The sequence below is a fragment of the Sander vitreus genome, chromosome 3 (genome assembly GCF_031162955.1).
Source record: "Sander vitreus isolate 19-12246 chromosome 3, sanVit1, whole genome shotgun sequence".
Classification (NCBI taxonomy): domain Eukaryota; kingdom Metazoa; phylum Chordata; class Actinopteri; order Perciformes; family Percidae; genus Sander; species Sander vitreus.
Window position 1 is genome coordinate 13,745,705 of NC_135857.1, and position 17,620 is coordinate 13,763,324.

Consider the following 17,620-nt stretch of genomic DNA (forward strand, 5'->3'; position numbering starts at 1 on the left):
AATAGAAGGAAAATCGTTTTTTGCAGTCACGGTACTCTTTTGGGCTCAACATACTGAATATTGAAATTAGTAAAACATTTAGGCTGTAGCATGGTACCTGCTGTCCCCATGTGCTGGTTCCCCTCTGGGAGGTGACGTTAAGGGGATTTCCATAACCTATACCAGCCAACCAGAGCGAGGCAGCAGCGGAAACACAAAACTGAAGCAAACTAAGCTTCAGACATCATTCAATACATATCGTCAAGTCCGTTCAACAGCTTTTCACGGGTGGGTACAGACACTCAGAGCTGGTTTGTAGCCTGACGAGTCTTTAACGTAGCTTTCCAAAAAAAAAGAGAGACACGTTTGGACCCAGAATAGGAAACAATCGGTTTGGAAATAATTCAAGGACACGCCGGCGGAGTTCATGGTCTTCAAGGACTCCCCGCATGCGATGAAAGACATGGATATCTTCAACGGTATCTCTGGTAGGTTTTAAGTTATACTCTTCGTGTGTGTGTGTGTGTGTGTGTGTGTGTGTGTGTGTGTGTGTGTGTGTGTGAGAGAGAGAGAGAGAGAGAGAGAGAGAGAGAGAGAGAGAGAGCGCTGACATCATCACCAGGCATGTGATTGATGTCAGCGCAGAGCAGCCAACACCCATTCCCGGGAACAGAGCACTTATCACCCGGCTCTCAGTCCCTCTGTTACTGCTCCAGTTTGTGCAGGTTTAACATTTAACAGATGAGTTTTGTTTATTCTGACGCTTTCTGTTTGCCCTGCAGAGACGCGAGGGCCGTCAGACTTTGGTGAGTATAAGCTCTTGTTTTTGCTTTTTACATTTTGCTCAAGAGACAAACTAAAGTCATGCACGTGTGGGTTGTGAGGCGTTATTGCAAAGTGTGACCTGAGACGACCTCGTGCAGTAGGAGAAGTCAGACGATCGTTAGTAGTTCTTCTGCTTCCTCTTCTCTATAGTGGTGTTTGTTCTCACAAAGCCTCTGGTTAGTTTAACTGGGAGCCAGACGACTGAGGTGGCCCCGAGGTGCAAAACTATATAAACCAGACATCAAGACAGCATTATTAAGCATTAATGTATTTAATTTAATATATTTATTGCATTTAAGGCTGCAACCTATTTTCTTTATTCATTACCTATTATTTTCTCGCTTGTCTATGCAGTATACAATGTTAGAGAAAATGCAATTACAATTCCCCAAAACCCAAGTTTGCATATTCAAATTGCTTGCATGTATTGGGATTGCAGTTTAAAACCAAGATGTATTGAGTTTACTAACTACAAACCAGCAAATATTCACATTTGAGAAGCTGAACCTAGTGACATGATCTTTTAGCAAAATTACTTAAATGATTACTTGATTATCGAAATTGTTCCTGAAGGATTTTCTGTCGATTGCATAATAGACGAATCGTCTCTGCTTTGTTAATGTTTTATGAACCACCACAGCAGGAAACTAGTTTCAGTTTGTTTGGAAAGTGTCAGACATCTAGACCTCAACCCCAGGTAGAAATCTGTGTGAACATATTCAACTGTTGGTAACCATAACAACAGTACTTAGGCAACTGTCACACACCATTTCCACGCAACACGTTTTATATGTTTAGGTAATTGGCCATGGTATAAACACAATTATGCACATTAAGTGTCCTGATATAGAAAATAATTGACTGTTTGGAGAAAACAACACGTTTTAAGTTCATCATCTGTTTATATATTATACAAACAGATAGGCAAAGTGTTGTTATACACAGCTGTAACACTGAGCATTTATGAAACGAAAATAAAAGCTTACATAAAATACAAAAACACATTGTTTTTCCCTGGTACTTGTTTTCTTGTCCCGTGATTAGTTTTGTTATTAGAAAGTAGTGTTAATATTCATTAAATGGATGGCATTTAGTGTGTAAGACATTGCCTCTTTACCTGCAGGGTTAATGTTATATTCCATAAAAATGTATACATTTGTAATGATGTTAGTATAAGCAGTCTTTAAGATGTGAAGACAAAAAAAACCTGTGGGAAGCCATGAAGTAAATAAATATTGTTATGTTTTTTCATTGAGACTTCATTTATATTGTCTATTATTTTTCTTTATAATGTTATGTCAGCACAGTTCCTTATTTATTCTGAAGGTTTTATCATTTTATATTCTTTTCGCTTCGATCATTTTGTAGTTGCAGCCCCACGTCTCTGACAAAAGTGACATTTTATGGCTAGAGCAGTGTTACCTTTATTCTTCATTGCTGAGTATTGAAAAATAATAAATCAGCTATGATGTTTTAAATAAAAAATATAATTGTTTTCAGACATTTTACACCAACATTATTTTAGTTACATTGGCCATCTGAGAAACTGTCAATATTATTGATTATTTTTTACAGACCTCATTGAGGAAATCATCACAGAGGAGGGAGAGAGGTCGCGTGCCTCCCTTCCTAGGCCTCCGGCCCCTTCTGCTGACCTCCTCTGCCAGCCGCACAGCCAGAACCACAGGATGCCCCGCCAGAGCTCCCCACAGCCACCCCAGCCCGTCCTGGTGGCGAGAGGCACTGCATGTCAGGTGAGTGGGTACAAAAACATCTTTGGGTGTGCTCTTACAGTGTGATGTTTTTGTACCAGTGTAGTCATTTGTGTTGTTTTGGTTTATATCTGCCTGGTTTTATCTCAGTTTGAGGTTTCCTACATTTAAAAACAAATAGTCCATTAATCACATTTTTGATAATTATTTCATTCATCATGTTATTTATTAATCAAACATGTATCTGGTTCTAGCTTCTCCAATGTGAGAATTAGCTGCTTTATTGTTTGTATAATTTTTATGTGAATATCTTCGAAGTATAAGAAAGCATTCAGTCAGACCAGCAATTTGACCACGGCTTGAGCATACTGTGGGCTCTGGGAACTTTTTATAGATTAAATGAAAAATCAACAGCCTAATCAATGAAAAAAATAGTTTGTTGCAGCCCTAGACTATACACCACTATTGATCCATGTAAATACAGACAAATGTCAACAGATCAGTGTGACACTGCCTTCATGTGCCATTAAAAGCTTGTTAATAATATACTCATCAACTGAGGAAGCTTCCGTCGGGCTTCTTCTTCGTTGTGATGTAAAAAGAGGTGACTGCAGCTTTCTTTTTTAAAGGATTAAATGTTGGTGGAAGACACTGCAGTGTCATACATGTGTAGCTTGCAGACAGTTGGGTGTAGTAGTATACAGTAGTATTCAGGCAGCCAGGCAAGTTCGAGCTCTTACCATAAAGCACGTGGTTTACAGATCAGAGTGTTGTAATCTGATAAGACTGCAGTGACTCTGCAGCCTGCACAGACAGGTAATAATGTAGGGCACAAGAAAACATCTGAGACTCTTTATTAGCAAATTAACTGCATGTGAGATTGTTTTTTTTGTTGTTGTGTGTAAATACAGTTTTTTAGCCCCTTAGCATTCTGCCCCCTTTTTCTAAAGGTGCGGGTTGGGGTATAGGGGATGTTTAGGGGGTGATGGCAGGTCAACAGTAGCTTCCACATAGAAGTGGTATACAGCATTTGAAAGCTGGGGACAATGTGTCAGGTTTTTGTAGTCGTTAATCAGATTTTTATTTTTATAAATTTATAAAATAAATTGTACATTGTGATATAAGTTTATTACCAGGTGAGCTACCCAGGTGCCCATGATATGAGTTTATGATGGCCATTCTCATGCTCACTTAAGTCGTTTAGGTTGTTGCAGCAGTTTTTGGGTTGATACCATTTGTAATACAGATTTGGTGCACATTTAAACATTTTTTACTACTCAATAATTGATAAAAACAGAAATCCCTCCGAAATACCACATTAAGGCACCAAAACCTTGAGGAACACCATAGAAAAATCCATACTGTAATTTGGTATCAACAACTTTTGAGAGATTTCTGAAAGAATTGCATTTTTTGGCGATTGGATGGCAAGCACTTCTGATCTGGAAACTACCTAGGAAAGCCATATATCCTCCGAATGCCCTCTAGGTCTCTAGTTTGTAGTTGTGAAGTTTCAATGGGCTGTGATTATCCTAGAGGTCACCACAGGTCATTTTAAGCAGTGACACAAGTTTCAGAAAATGGTTTCACTAAATTGAAATGGCTCCTGTGGGGACTAACATCATCACACATGAAAACAAGTGGGATCATTGAATCCACAGGAGCCTCAGCTTTTCAGTCATACCCAATTTATGCAACTGTAAGACTGTTTAGGGACCCCACTATGCCGAAATATTAAAACACACCTTTTTAGAATAGGCGAAAATAACTTAACATTTATACTGCATGAGAAAAACTGCATGGTTATTGCCCAAAGTGCATGGGATTATCATGACAGGGGCATATATGTAAAGGGGAAACTTGTGGGTAAACATAGAACCCATAATTCAGATACCTTGAGGAGAAAGGTCCAAGGGACCCCTTTGAAAATGGCCATACTAGTTTTTCCCTCGCCAAACTTTAGCCCAACTTTGGAGCATAATTTAGCCACCTTCCCAACAAGCTAGCTAGCTACAGCCTCTGAACGTCTTTGCGGCCTGTGATAGAGGCAGACACACCTCCTCAGCATGCTTTTCTGTGGGAGGAGCCTGAGAGAGAGCGAGGAGGAGGAGAAGTGGTTGGAAAAACTGTAATCTGACTCCTATTTTCAGTTGGACGTCCTTTCTGTTTACTAGCCAAACCCACCGAGCGGTGAAAGGTCACATTCTTTGCCCTGCGCTGCTTCTCCAATTGGTCGATCCACGTCAGGTCGAGCTGACTTCCTATTTCCTGTTTGCTGGCTCAGTCTGCTCAGGCTTTTGTTTAGCTCCAGCGTTTTAAGGCTGATAGGTTTGCCCAGGCTAACCCGCTCATGCCAACAGAGGTCTGTGGCTTGTCAGGATATTGTGGAACATAATCTCATGCAGAGGCATCATCCAGATCTCTGCAGCAACGGTTTAATGAGCTCTTAACCTGATTTCCTGCTTCACAGATGACAAAGAGTTCAACGTTTTTACTTCTTTGTTCCCTGCAGGTTTGATTATTCATCTGTCGTTACACTGATGCTTCAGATCGACTTAAAACTTGAGTGTGTTTTCTTTCTGATATTTTTTCTTCCTTTTACATGACATGGAAGCCGATGTGAGGCCTAACTGAAGATAGATAAAGAAAGTAAAAGCAGCACTGAGGGAGATATAGTCAACAACAAAAGTCTAAGTGGGAACGGAAAGCTTGGGGGTCTGTGGTGTAACGGGGAAAAGAGATATCAAAATGCAAGAGGAGGAGTCAAACGAGCACATGGTTAACTCTATGCTCTTATTGAAAGCACATGTATGAAGAAAAAAAACATGCAGTGAGTCAGTTTTACTGCTTGGTTTCACTGAAGCCATGATGCAGAATGTTTCACCTACAGTGTCATCTGCTATAATGGATTAAAGACGTCTGATTCTCTGTTTTATACTTTAAAAACAAGCCTGTGACTTTTTGTAAGTTGATGTTTTGTAATGCTAAGGTGAAGCTTAGGGGGTCATGCGATGATTAATGGAAAAGGAAAGTTGAAAAAATATTTTGTTACCCAAGTTTTTGTTGTATTTTGTACTTTGTACTTTTCTCTGTAATCTGCTCCAGCCATTTGAAACATTTGTATTGTTTTATCTGTTGCGTGTTGTTATGCTAATGTCTTGGCCAGGTCTCCATTGCAAAGCCTGCTTAACCTGTTTAAATAAAGGTTGAATAATGTTGTAAATAAGGTTGTGTTATTGTTTTTCCACAGCCAATCTGCACCTTCCCTCAGCCCCAGCAGCAGTCGCGCACTCTTAGAGAGATGGCTCATTCTTCTCGGGGAGCCGGTTCTCCAGCTGGTACTTCTCGGCGTGGTCGAGGCTCTAAGAGCTCCACCTGCGTTTCCTCTCAGAACCATGGAGGCGACACCGAGATGCTGGAGCGGCTTCTGAATAAGCCCAAGCTGGTGGTGGTGGAGGAGCCCAAGGAGAGAGGCATGAGGTTTCGCTATGAATGTGAGGGACGCTCGGCCGGCAGCATCCTGGGGGCGTCCAGCACCGAAACCAACAAGAGTCAGCCTGCCATAGAGGTAGACACGTAACAGTTTAATTTTTGTTGTGTGTGTTGGACATTAAAGGGGGTTTACTGGCTCTGAGTGACAGTTTTGAACCACCATTGATTTTGTTTGCTGTGTGTACTTCAACCCCCTGTGTCGACTGGTGCAGACGGGTGGAGCTAGAAGGATGTGGGTTGTTGGAGTCAATTAGAAAGTCCCCACAAATCCCAGCTCAAGTGTGGTCAAAGATGGGCGGTTTAGCCCCTACACACATACTAACAAACACTCATACACATTCATCTTCACTTTATACAAACCTCAACACACGACGAGGAGGACACTTGAGGCATGTGAGGATTTTAACGGTGAAAAATCTGTGGATTTTTGCAATTTGTGTAAATGAAATGTCGTTATTTAAGTAAACCCTGGATTTTTAATTATTCTTGGTGAAATTGGTACCTCAGGCACTGCTGCTAAGTCAGTTATAATAAGGGGAAAAGGAGGGAAGCCATCAAATGCAGAAAATTTTTGACGGAAAAAAAAAATGTAATATGCTAAATATATGCACAAATACAGACACTCCCATGGTGTGAAGAACACACAAAAAAGGCTTTGATTGGCAGCTACTCTGAATTGTCTCCTCAGGCTGTATCTGCTGCATATTTTAATATTTAGTTTTATCAATTATTCTCAATTTGATGGCTCCCCTTTTTTCTTCTGTGTATTAGAAATGAATATATCACCATGTTGAACCACTTCCGGTATCACGGTGAGTGTGTTTTCATGTACGTGTGGTTGTTTTTGTGTTCCATAGGTCAATTTTTTTACCATTGCCTTGCATTTTTCTGTCTTCTCCCTACTTCTCTATGTCATCTTCCTGTCCTGTTCTCTCTTTCAGATTCAAGGTCCCATTGACCACTTGAAGAGAGTCACAGTCACAGTTTCCTTGGTGACCAAAGACCCCCCACACCGGCCTCACCCCCACTGCCTTGTGGGCAAAGACTGCCCAAATGGTTCAGGAATCTGCAGGGTCACGCTCAATCCTCACAGCAACCGACGTCACAGGTGCTCATCCCATCCCTCATTTATCTCTCCTTCTAATAACTTAAAAAAACAAACACATTCTTCTCTTTTACTTAGACTCTTAACATCATATAATTTGTCTCTTGCATTTTCTAACATACAAAAGTGTGTCTGACAAAGTGTGTTTTGTCTTCTGTACCTGCAGCTTTGCTAACCTCGGTGTCCAGTGTGTGAGGAGGAAAGAGCTGGATGTTTCACTTGAGAAGAGAAGAAGCCAAAATATCGACCCCTTTCAAAGTAAGACAGACACACACACACACACACACACACACACACACACACACACACACACACACACACACACACACACACACACACACATCTTCTTTCCTTGCTGTTTAAATGAATTGTGACTCCTGGAAACAGACTTAGATTTTGTGTCTTTTCATCCCTCAGCTGGTCACTCAAAGGGCATTGAAGACATGGACATGAATGCTGTGCGTCTGTGTTTTCAGTGTGAGCTTGAGTGGGAGGACGGCAGAAAAGACTCTCTCAGCCCAGTGCTGTCAAATCCCGTTTATGACAAGAGTAAGAAACACACTCCTATGACTCTTGTAACCAACTGCACCAACAATAGGCTATGTTAATGTGTTTCGTGATTCTCACACATTGTTGCATGTTTTGTTTTTTCACAGAGGCCACAACTACGTCACAGCTGAAGATTGGCCGTTTTAACCAGTACAGAGGTTCCTGCACCGGAAAGACAGAGATCTACATGCTCTGTGACAAAGTTCAGAAAGGTACGTTTCTGTTGCCCATGTACAAAAGTATACAGAGGGTGGACAAAACTAGGCTCACACAGCAGACACTACATGGTACAAGCTCAGTTTAAGTTAAATGTAAAAAAAAAAAAAAAGGCCCCCTGCTGGGTCAGATACACACTAGACATTTAGTATGATGATGATGATGATGATGTGACTCTCCCTCTTGAAACTAGTTAACTATTAAAACAAGGTACAGTCGATACGAAATAAAACATACTTCTGTGATTAAGGCAAGGATCAATTTTGCAACGCTTATTGGGTTACACTTTACTTGAAGGTATCTACATAAGAGTGACATGACACTTTCATGAACGTGTCATAAACATTTTAAACAAGTCATACTGTGACTTTTTTTTATCAGTTTTTTTCGACATACTATGCTATGACTTTTTATCACTTTTTTGACATGCTATACTGTAACATTTTTTATGATTTTTAATGGCATGCTATACTTTGACTTTGTACGACTTACTATTCTAAGACTTATTTATCACTTTTTTCGACATACTATACTATGACTTTTTTATTACTTTTTTACGACATGCTATACTATGACTTTTTTGACATCCTATACGGTGAATTTTTTTTGACATGCTATACTATGACTTTTTGGTTACACTTTTTCAACAAGTGTGTTTATTAATTTTCAGAAAATGATCACACTACAACAAATAATACAGGTGCAAGTCAGTCACAGTAAGGCTCATCTTCAATAAAATAAACATAAACAAGACAGGGCTTTAACATGCGATATTTTTTTGGTTACACTTTACTTGAAGGTATCTACATAAGAATGACATGACACTGTCATGAACGTGTCATAAACATTATAAACAAGTCATAAACGTTTATGACATAACGCTTCTTTTAGTAAGTGTCATTCGGTTTTTGTCATGACAAGTTAGGGTTAGAGTTAGGGTTCATGTGTCATGACTGTGTCATGACAGTGTCATGTGTTCATGACAGTGTCATGTCACTCTTATGTAGATACCTTCAAGTAAAGTGTTACCACTTACTGCTTATGTTTAGTTTTTGTTGACTTGGTCTTTCAGTCATTATTATTATAGCGTTTTCCTGTGTTCTGCACATATTGTCTTCATTTTTGAGATATTTTCTTTTGCTATATCATATGATTTAGCAGTATGTATTTAGTAGTCATTGCACCTCTTTAAGTTGCCCTGGAAATTCATTTGTTGTTTGCATTACAGCAAAACTAGTACTCGCCATTTTACAGCAGCTGCTGTCTGAATGGCTCTTTTGTTGTTGTTGATGTCAACAAAGAAATTGGTATTTACTGCAGGGTATTTGTAGTGAAAGGTATTTCTGTTATCTTGTCTCCAACTCTGTAGAAGGAAAATGAACATCCTAAATGATTAAGTATTATGAACTCGACCTGAAGCTAAGAAGACATAAAAGTGGTTGTAGAGTATTTTTGCTCGTTTGTATAATCCATTAACTCAGATGTTGTAATGTAATTTCACTGTTGTTACTGTACTACTATTACACAAAAGTGGACACAACACAGATATGAACAGCAGGCAAAAATCAGGATTTAAAAAATAACGCTATATTCTAAAAGTAGTTTTTCTCTGCGTGTTGTCACCCACAGATGACATAGAGATCATCTTCAGGAAAGGATCGTGGAAGGCGAGCGGGGAGTTTGCCCAGACAGACGTGCACCGGCAGATCGCCATTGTGTTTAAAACTCCGCCCTACCAGGACCAGGACATCACAGAGGAAGTTGAAGTCAGTGTGGTCCTGCGTCGCCTCTCAGACCAGATGGAGAGCGAGTCTGTTACCTTCACGTACCTGCCACACAACCCAGGTCAGTGAGCACCGAACCGTCTGGTCTGTACTGTTTATTAATTAATTGCTAAACTGTACTTGATAAAAAGCAAATGAAGCAGATCATCTTAAACCCAGAAACAATAACAGGAGGTTCGTTGTTAAAGTACTTCTGACTCATTTCAGATCCATATGAGGTGAAGCGGAAGAGGAAGATAAAGTCAGACATCAGCTTCAGAGATAAACCTTGTGTGACAGGTAAGGCTCCAATGTCTTTCCTCCTTTAGATTTGATGTTTTCTTCATTCATGTTTAGTGGCACTTAGAAGGTAAACTTGATTCATTTAGGCAAATCGTCTTTTGTCAGACTGCTTGTCTGAATAGGCTTTTTCACAGAAAACATTTTGACTTGCCACAGTTGGAAAGGCATAGGTGTTAAAAATAACATTAACAATAGCTCATTTCTATTAAATCTGGGCAGACACACCACATTTTATTAATCTTGTATGTTGTGTTAACTCACACTGCACGTTCTAATCGGCTTTTCTGCTCACACTTTATTTATCTGAAAGGAAATTTCTGTGCCCAAGATGATTGATATACATAGTGAAATAATTATATATATATATAAGTATTATAACTATACTATATACATACATATGCACATATATATATTACATACAACGTAAAATAAAATATACTTAAGTAGAGTTAAAAAAAGGTGCAATGTATTAATGAAAAGTGCTGGGGTACTAGTTACAATGTTCCACATTACAAGCAATTCATTTAACTGTACAGGGAAGCACATCTACTCTCAGTTGCCAGGTATACCTAGCTAAACCTAATACAGTCCAATACAACACTCCTGCAATACATCCTACCTTTTTGTGATCTTTTGTGAAATTACTCCTGCCCTACCACTGTAACTCAATACAGTTCAACAGTCCCACAAACTACATCCTCCAAAATGATCATATATTTGAATCAACGCCTTTCTAAAACAGTATAAACCCAAACTGAACATTATAACCTTCATGAAAGGAAGATTTATTGCAAGACTGCTGTCTGAATACATAAATCTTTTACTAAGTGTACCTAATAAAGTGGCAACTGAGGGTATGTGTTTATTTTAATATTTTAACATTTTGCACGATTATGTGTGTATTTTTGCCCCCTTTTTATTTCTTAGACCATCATCAAAATTGCCTACATGTCTTGAAATATCTGAATTTCTTTCAAGATTTAAATAATATCAAGTTTCAAACAGCAAAGAACTCACAATCCAAGTATAAAGTCCCCTATCTATTAACGGACCTTTTATCATATTTCTAACTGGTATTTATTATCTCTGTAACACAATCTGTTTCCTCTCCTGCAGCAGAAAGTGTACCTGCTGCGGAGCAGCCTTTCCACTTCCCGGAGCCTCAAACCATGATGTCTCCAGACGAGAGGCCTTGTGCTGCCCAGCCTGGGTCCTCCGCTTCAGGGGCAATGTGTTACAATGAGCCCCAGGACTCAGACAATGGCACCGATGCGACGGCCATCCTTAACCAGTTGCTGGAAATACCTGCGTTATGGGACATGATTTCCGACCCGAGCTTCACTTCACCCTCTGGCTTTGAGCAGGGGCCCGACCCCGCGTTTGCAAACATGGACATGAACTCCAACCAGAACTTTGGCTTGTATGCTCAAGACTTTTCACATTACAACTACAGCGACTTGCAGTTCAACATGCTTGTCAATGAGAACCAGACTCTGCAGCCAGAGGCACAGGACAACTCCTCCAACATGGTTCAGGTTAAGACAGAAGAGGAGCTATGAGGACGGGATAGTCAGGATCATGAAGCTCTAGGAATAATTAGACATTTTGGGAAATGTGCTTATTTGTTTTCTTGCCAAGAAAAAGAAAAGAAGATTGATACCACTCTCACGTCTCTCACCACCAGAATGGTATGGATCTTCTCATCTAACTCTCGGCAAGAAAGTGTATTTCCCAAAATGTTTTGTGAATTGCTCCTCTGGATTTAGAGCCAAACAACATTATGTTGTCCCACATCCAAGTCTACTGCTCCGGCTGCTTGCACTGTGAAATGTGTTCTTTAAACCATATCTTTGTCTGAAGACCTTGCTGGTCAAGGCTTTAGCAACCAGGAGCAGTTTAAAATTCCTACATAAAAAATGCTGCCAGCATTAATCATTAGTAGAAAGGGATTCTCACAGTTTGCGTGGAGCTTAAAAAGAGCACTCATGAACATCTATATTTAAATTGGGAACAATAGAAACCCTCCCATGACTCATGGTCTATTGTAGTAAATGATTGGTGAGGTAAGACTGAAATACCTGTCATGTAATGTTTGTCTGTCTGTTTTGTTTTCTTTGACATGATTTTGGGAAAAGGACCTGACTTACTACAAAAAGTTGATGTAGGATTTTAGTTTGAAAACACAAAAAGTCTCATGTATAGTAGTTTCAGATCTGCTCTTCACTTTGCTCTTGCCTGTTATTACTCTCTGTTGGTGTGGCTGTCACCCCAGATGGCTTGTTTATTAATATTTAATCAACTTAAATGCAACAGAAACCAGTCCTTCTCATATTTATAGCTCTGTCTGTGTCAGTTCCTATTGTTTGCAGTTTCACTCTCGTGCTAAACATTCAAATTTCCACTCACAGCTTTTCACAAGTCCAACTCCGCCCCCTCGCTGTAGCACTGTAGTGTCAATATTTCAGAAAAGAAACAATAAAATGTCTGTGTTATTTTTGTCTTGTCGTTACTTCCTCTCAAACTGACTACTGCCTTTGTGATGATTTATAAAAAAAAAAGAAAAGATTGAAGAAAGACAAAAGGAATGAAAGTACTTTTGCATGTGACCTTCATCTGCCTGCCTACACACATTCCTAACCTGCTCGCTCACTTATACAAACACTGAATCTTGGCAACAACAACTAGATGGTTTTTAGGCTTTTCATGTCTGAGCTTTAAATGTCAGCAATGTCACGAGACAATGTTAAAACCCAAGAAATTTGAGAGGAACACTCAGGTGAAAGGTGTCCTTGTTGTTTATAGTTGTCAGACACCTTGTGGGCTGTTTAGTCGCAATCTATATATATATATATATATATATATATATATATATATATATATATATATATATATATATATATATAATCCTAAACCTTCACACTGCTTTTTTTTATAGATTGACCCAGATTGAGAGGTTAACACCACTGTTATTTTTATTATAATCCATACAGTTTACATTAAATCAAACCATTTTTGACACTATTTATGGTTGGATTATAGACATTGAATGCATTTACAGTCTACAATACTGTGACCTTCAATGACATGATATAGTATGACTTCTTTTATGATATACTATAACTTTTTAATGACATGACTTCTTCAGGGATTTTTGTTATGACATACTATACTATGACTTTTTTACGACATACCATAATTATTTTGTTATACTATGATTTTTTTTAATTCACTTTTTATGATTTTTGATATGACCTTTTCATGATTTTTTTTTATGACATATTATACTTTTACTTTTTTATGATGACAAGATTACATTGTTTACTGCTGTAGCATGTGGCTACATCCGTCAATGTTAACACCGTTAAAAAACACAGGAAGTAGTTCCTGCCTGGAGCAGATAACCAATCAGAAGTCCGGCTTAAAGTTGCGTAATACTAAACCGGGAGTAGAAAAAACTGTTGAAACCGGAGAGGTCAGAAAGGTTGGAAATCTGAACTTTTTAGCTCAAAGGGGTTTCTCTAAAATGCATTTACCTCATTGTTGGAAGTTCTGGCCACGTTTTATGTGAAAATCCGACATTATAACATTGCAGATATGACAGAAAATACGGAAAAGCATAATATGTCCCCTTTAATGAACTTTGTTATGTCTATGACTATTTTTTATGAACTTTTTTATGACATACTATACTAAGGAGCCAGTTGAGGTGGTTCGGGCATCTGGTAAGGATGCCCCCCTGGGCGCCTCCCTAGGGAGGTGTTCCAGGCACGTCCAGCTGGGAGGCGGCCTCGGGGGAGACCCAGGACTAGGTGGAGGGATTATATCTCTAACCTGGCCTGGGAACGCCTCCGGAGCTGGTTAATGTGGCCCGGGAAAGGGAAGTTTGGGGTCCCCTGCTGGAGCTGCTACCCCCGCGACCCGACCCCGGATAAGCGGATGAAGATGGATGGATGGATGGATGGACTATACTAAGACTTTGATTGAACTTTTTTATGACATACTATACCGTGACTTATCTATGAATTTATGTGACATACTATACTATAACATTTTTATGAAATTTGATATGACATACTATATGTTTTTTATGGCATACTATACTATGACCTTTTATGAACTTTTGATGATATACTATACTGTGACTTTATTATGATTTTTTATGGCGTACTATACTATGACTTTTTATCACTTTTTTCGACATACTATACAAATACTTTTTTTATAATTATTTTTTATGTACTATGACTTTTTCATTAAATTTTTCTATATATTATACGATGACTTTATTCGATATAATATACAATAAACAAGTCATTCTATACTGTGACTTTTTAATGATTTTTTATGGCATACTATAATATGACTTTTTTCAACATACTATACCATTACTTTTTTATCACTTTTTCGACATACTATACTATGACTTTTTTTTCGATATAATATACTATGACATACTATACTATGACTTATTTATCACTTCTTTGGACATACTATATTATGACGTTTTAATCACTTTTTTCGACATGCTGTACTATGAGTTATTTATCACTTTTTTCGAGATAATGTACTATGAGTTTTTTATGAAAACATCAACATTGTGGCGGGTCAGATAGCTTAGGGTGATAATGGAATGATTGGAAGACAGAAGGTTGAGTGTTCAAATGTTATATGTTTGAGGAAGTTTTAAGGTCCGATATACTAAGTGCCATAATCATACGCTCTTCTGTCAGATCAGCTATCTTAGAGTGATAACAGAATTATTGGGAAACTGAAGACTCAGTGTTCAAATCCTACGTTTCGAAGTCCGATACACTAAGTGAAAGAGACAAACATGCCGAAAACACGACCTTGGGTGTGAGGTCAGTTAATTTAGGGGTATAAGAGAATGATTGTAAGACATAAGGTTGAGTGTTCAAATCCTGTATATTTCAGTAAGTTATGAGGTCCGATACACTAAGTGAAAAAGAGTTATATGCCGTAAACATAGATTTTGTGTCAGATAGCTTGGAGGGATAAGAGAATGATTGGAAGACAGAAGGTTGAGTGTTTGAATCTTATATGTTTCATCAAGTTTTGATGTGCAATGTACTAAGTGAAACAGACCAATGATGAAAACATACATGTTCATCAGGTCAAATAGCTTAGGTTGTTAAGAGAATGTTTGGAAGACAGAAGGTGGAGTGTTCAGATCCTGGTTGGTGTTATTAGTTTCAAGACATTCATTACAGGAATGAAGAATACAAATTGATACAGAGAAATGTTATAACTTCTTTTCGACATACTATGAATTTTATCACTTTTTCAACATACTATACTGTGACTTCTTTATCACTTTTTTTTCGACATTCTATACTGTGACTCTATTATGAACTTTTGACAACATACCATACTGTGACATTTTTATGATTTTTAATGGCATACTATACTATGACTTTTTATGACATACTGTACAATAACGTTTTTTACTGTGACTTTTTTATGACTTTTTTCAACATGCTATACTATGACTTTTTTTCCACATACTATACTATGACTTTTTATAACTTTTTTCAACATACTATACTATGACTTTTTATGATTTTTAATGACATACTATACTATGACATTTTATGACATACTATACTAAGACTTATTTATCACGTTTTTCGACATGCTATACTATGACTTTTTTTATAACTTTTTTCAACATACTATACTATGACTATTTTTATAACTTTTTTTGACATACTATACTATGACTTTTTCATGACTGTTTTCAACATACTATACTATGACTTTTTCGACATGCTATACTGTGACTTCTTTATCACTTTTGTATGGCATACTATAGTGACTTTTTATGAACTTTCTATGACATACTATACAATAACGTTTTTATCACTTTTTTCGACATGCTATACTATGACTTTTTTGACATACTATAGTATGACTTTTTTATCACTTTTTTCGACATGCTATTCTATGACTTTTTTTCGACATACTATACTATGACTTTTTTCGACATGCTATACTATGACTTTTTTCGACATGCTATACTATGACTTTTTTCGACATGCTATACTATGACTTTTTTCGACATACCATTCTATGACTTTTTTAATCACTATTTTCGACATGCTATACTATGACTTCTTTATCACTTTTTTTGACATGCTATACTGTGACTTTTTTCCACATACTATACTATGAATTTTTTATGAGTTTATTCAACATACTATACTATGATGTTTTCGACATACTATACTATGACTTTTTTTATTACTTTATTCAATATACTATACTATGACGTTTTCGACATGCTATACCATGACTTTTTTCGACATACTATACTATGACTTTTTTTATTACTGTATTCAATATACTATACTATGACGTTTTCGACATACTATACTATGACTTTTTTTATCACTTTTTTTGACATGCTATACTACAACTTTTTTATCACTTTTTTCGACATGCTATACTATGACTTTTTTCGACAAGCTATATTATGACTTTTTTATCACTTTTTTCGACATACTATATAGTGTGACTTTATGAACTTTTGACAACATACCATACTGTGACATTTTCATTTTTTTTTTTGGCATACTAATGCTATGACTTTTTTCGACACACTATACTGTGACTTTTTTCAACATACTATAGTATGACTTTTTTATTACTTTATTCAATATACTATACTATGACGTTTTCAACATGCTATACTATGACTTTTTTTATCACTTTTTTCGACATACTATACTATGACTTTTTTTATCACTTTTTTCGACATACTATACTGACTTTTTTTATCACTTTTTTCGACATACTATACTATGACTTTTTTAACACTTTTTCGACATGCTATACTATGACTTTTTTCAACATGCTATACTGTGACTTCTTTATAACTTCTTTCGACATAATATACTGTGACTTTTTTATCACTTTTTCGACATGCTTATAGTATGACTTTATCACTTTTTTTGTCATGCTATACTATGACTTTTTTCGATATATTATACTATGACTTGTTTTATCACTTTTTTAGACATGCTATAGTATGACTTTTTTATCACTTTTTTCGACATACTATACTATGACTTTCTTATCACTTTATTCAACATACTATACTATGACGTTTTCGACATTCTATACTATGACTTTTTTTTCATATTTATCACTTTTTTTCGACATGCTATACTATGACTATTTTCGAAATTTAAACATGCAACATCAAAGTCAGTTATTACATTTGCTATTTTATTAAATATAATTTGTGACAGTTTTGTATGAATCACCACACTTACAAATTATCACTTCTGTAGCATTTAAAAAAACTTTATCACTTTTTCGACATACTATACTATGACTTATTTTGACATACTATACCATGACTTTTTTATCACTTTTTATTTTATTCACTTTATTAACTTTTTTCGATACTATATAGTGTGACTTTTTTATGAACTTTTGACAACATACCATACTGTGACATTTTCATATTTTTTTATGGCATACTAATGCTATGACTTTTTTCGACATGCTATACTATGACTTTTTTATCACTTTTTCGACATACTATACTATGACTTTTTTAACACTTTTTCGACACGCTATACTATGACTTTTTTCGACAAGCTATATTATGACTTTTTTTCACTTTTTTCGATACTATATAGTGTGACTTTTTT

At 37.0% G+C, this 17,620-nt stretch overlaps 1 protein-coding gene across 3 annotated transcripts; it reads left to right on the forward strand.

The window, feature by feature from the left end:
• The first annotated feature begins 145 nt into the window (after positions 1-145).
• relb (v-rel avian reticuloendotheliosis viral oncogene homolog B) lies at positions 146-12,436 on the forward strand. Of its 3 annotated transcripts, none has more exons than XM_078246135.1 (11): positions 146-467; positions 762-785; positions 2,380-2,558; positions 5,767-6,084; positions 6,950-7,116; positions 7,280-7,371; positions 7,531-7,662; positions 7,770-7,874; positions 9,508-9,723; positions 9,870-9,941; positions 11,064-12,436. In XM_078246135.1, the coding sequence occupies exons 1-11, from the start codon at positions 407-409 to the stop codon at positions 11,501-11,503; spliced, it is 1,806 nt and encodes a 601-aa protein (XP_078102261.1). In that variant the 5' UTR covers positions 146-406; the 3' UTR covers positions 11,504-12,436. The 3 variants fall into 3 exon arrangements, with proteins under 3 accessions (XP_078102261.1, XP_078102260.1, XP_078102262.1); XM_078246134.1 differs by having other exon boundaries at positions 153-467; positions 11,061-12,436; XM_078246136.1 differs by lacking the exons at positions 146-467; positions 762-785; positions 2,380-2,558 and adding an exon at positions 4,674-5,028 and having other exon boundaries at positions 11,061-12,436.
• Positions 12,437-17,620: the final 5,184 nt, after the last annotated feature.

Coding starts and splice junctions, on each gene's coding strand:
- relb (XM_078246134.1), top strand. CDS start 407: ATGGTCTTCAAGGACTCCCCGCATGCGATGAAAGACATGGATATCTTC. Junction 786..2,379: donor GCGAGGGCCGTCAGACTTTG/GTGAGTATAAGC, acceptor TATTTTTTACAG/ACCTCATTGAGGAAATCATC. Junction 9,942..11,060: donor AGATAAACCTTGTGTGACAG/GTAAGGCTCCAA, acceptor CCTCTCCTGCAG/CAGAAAGTGTACCTGCTGCG.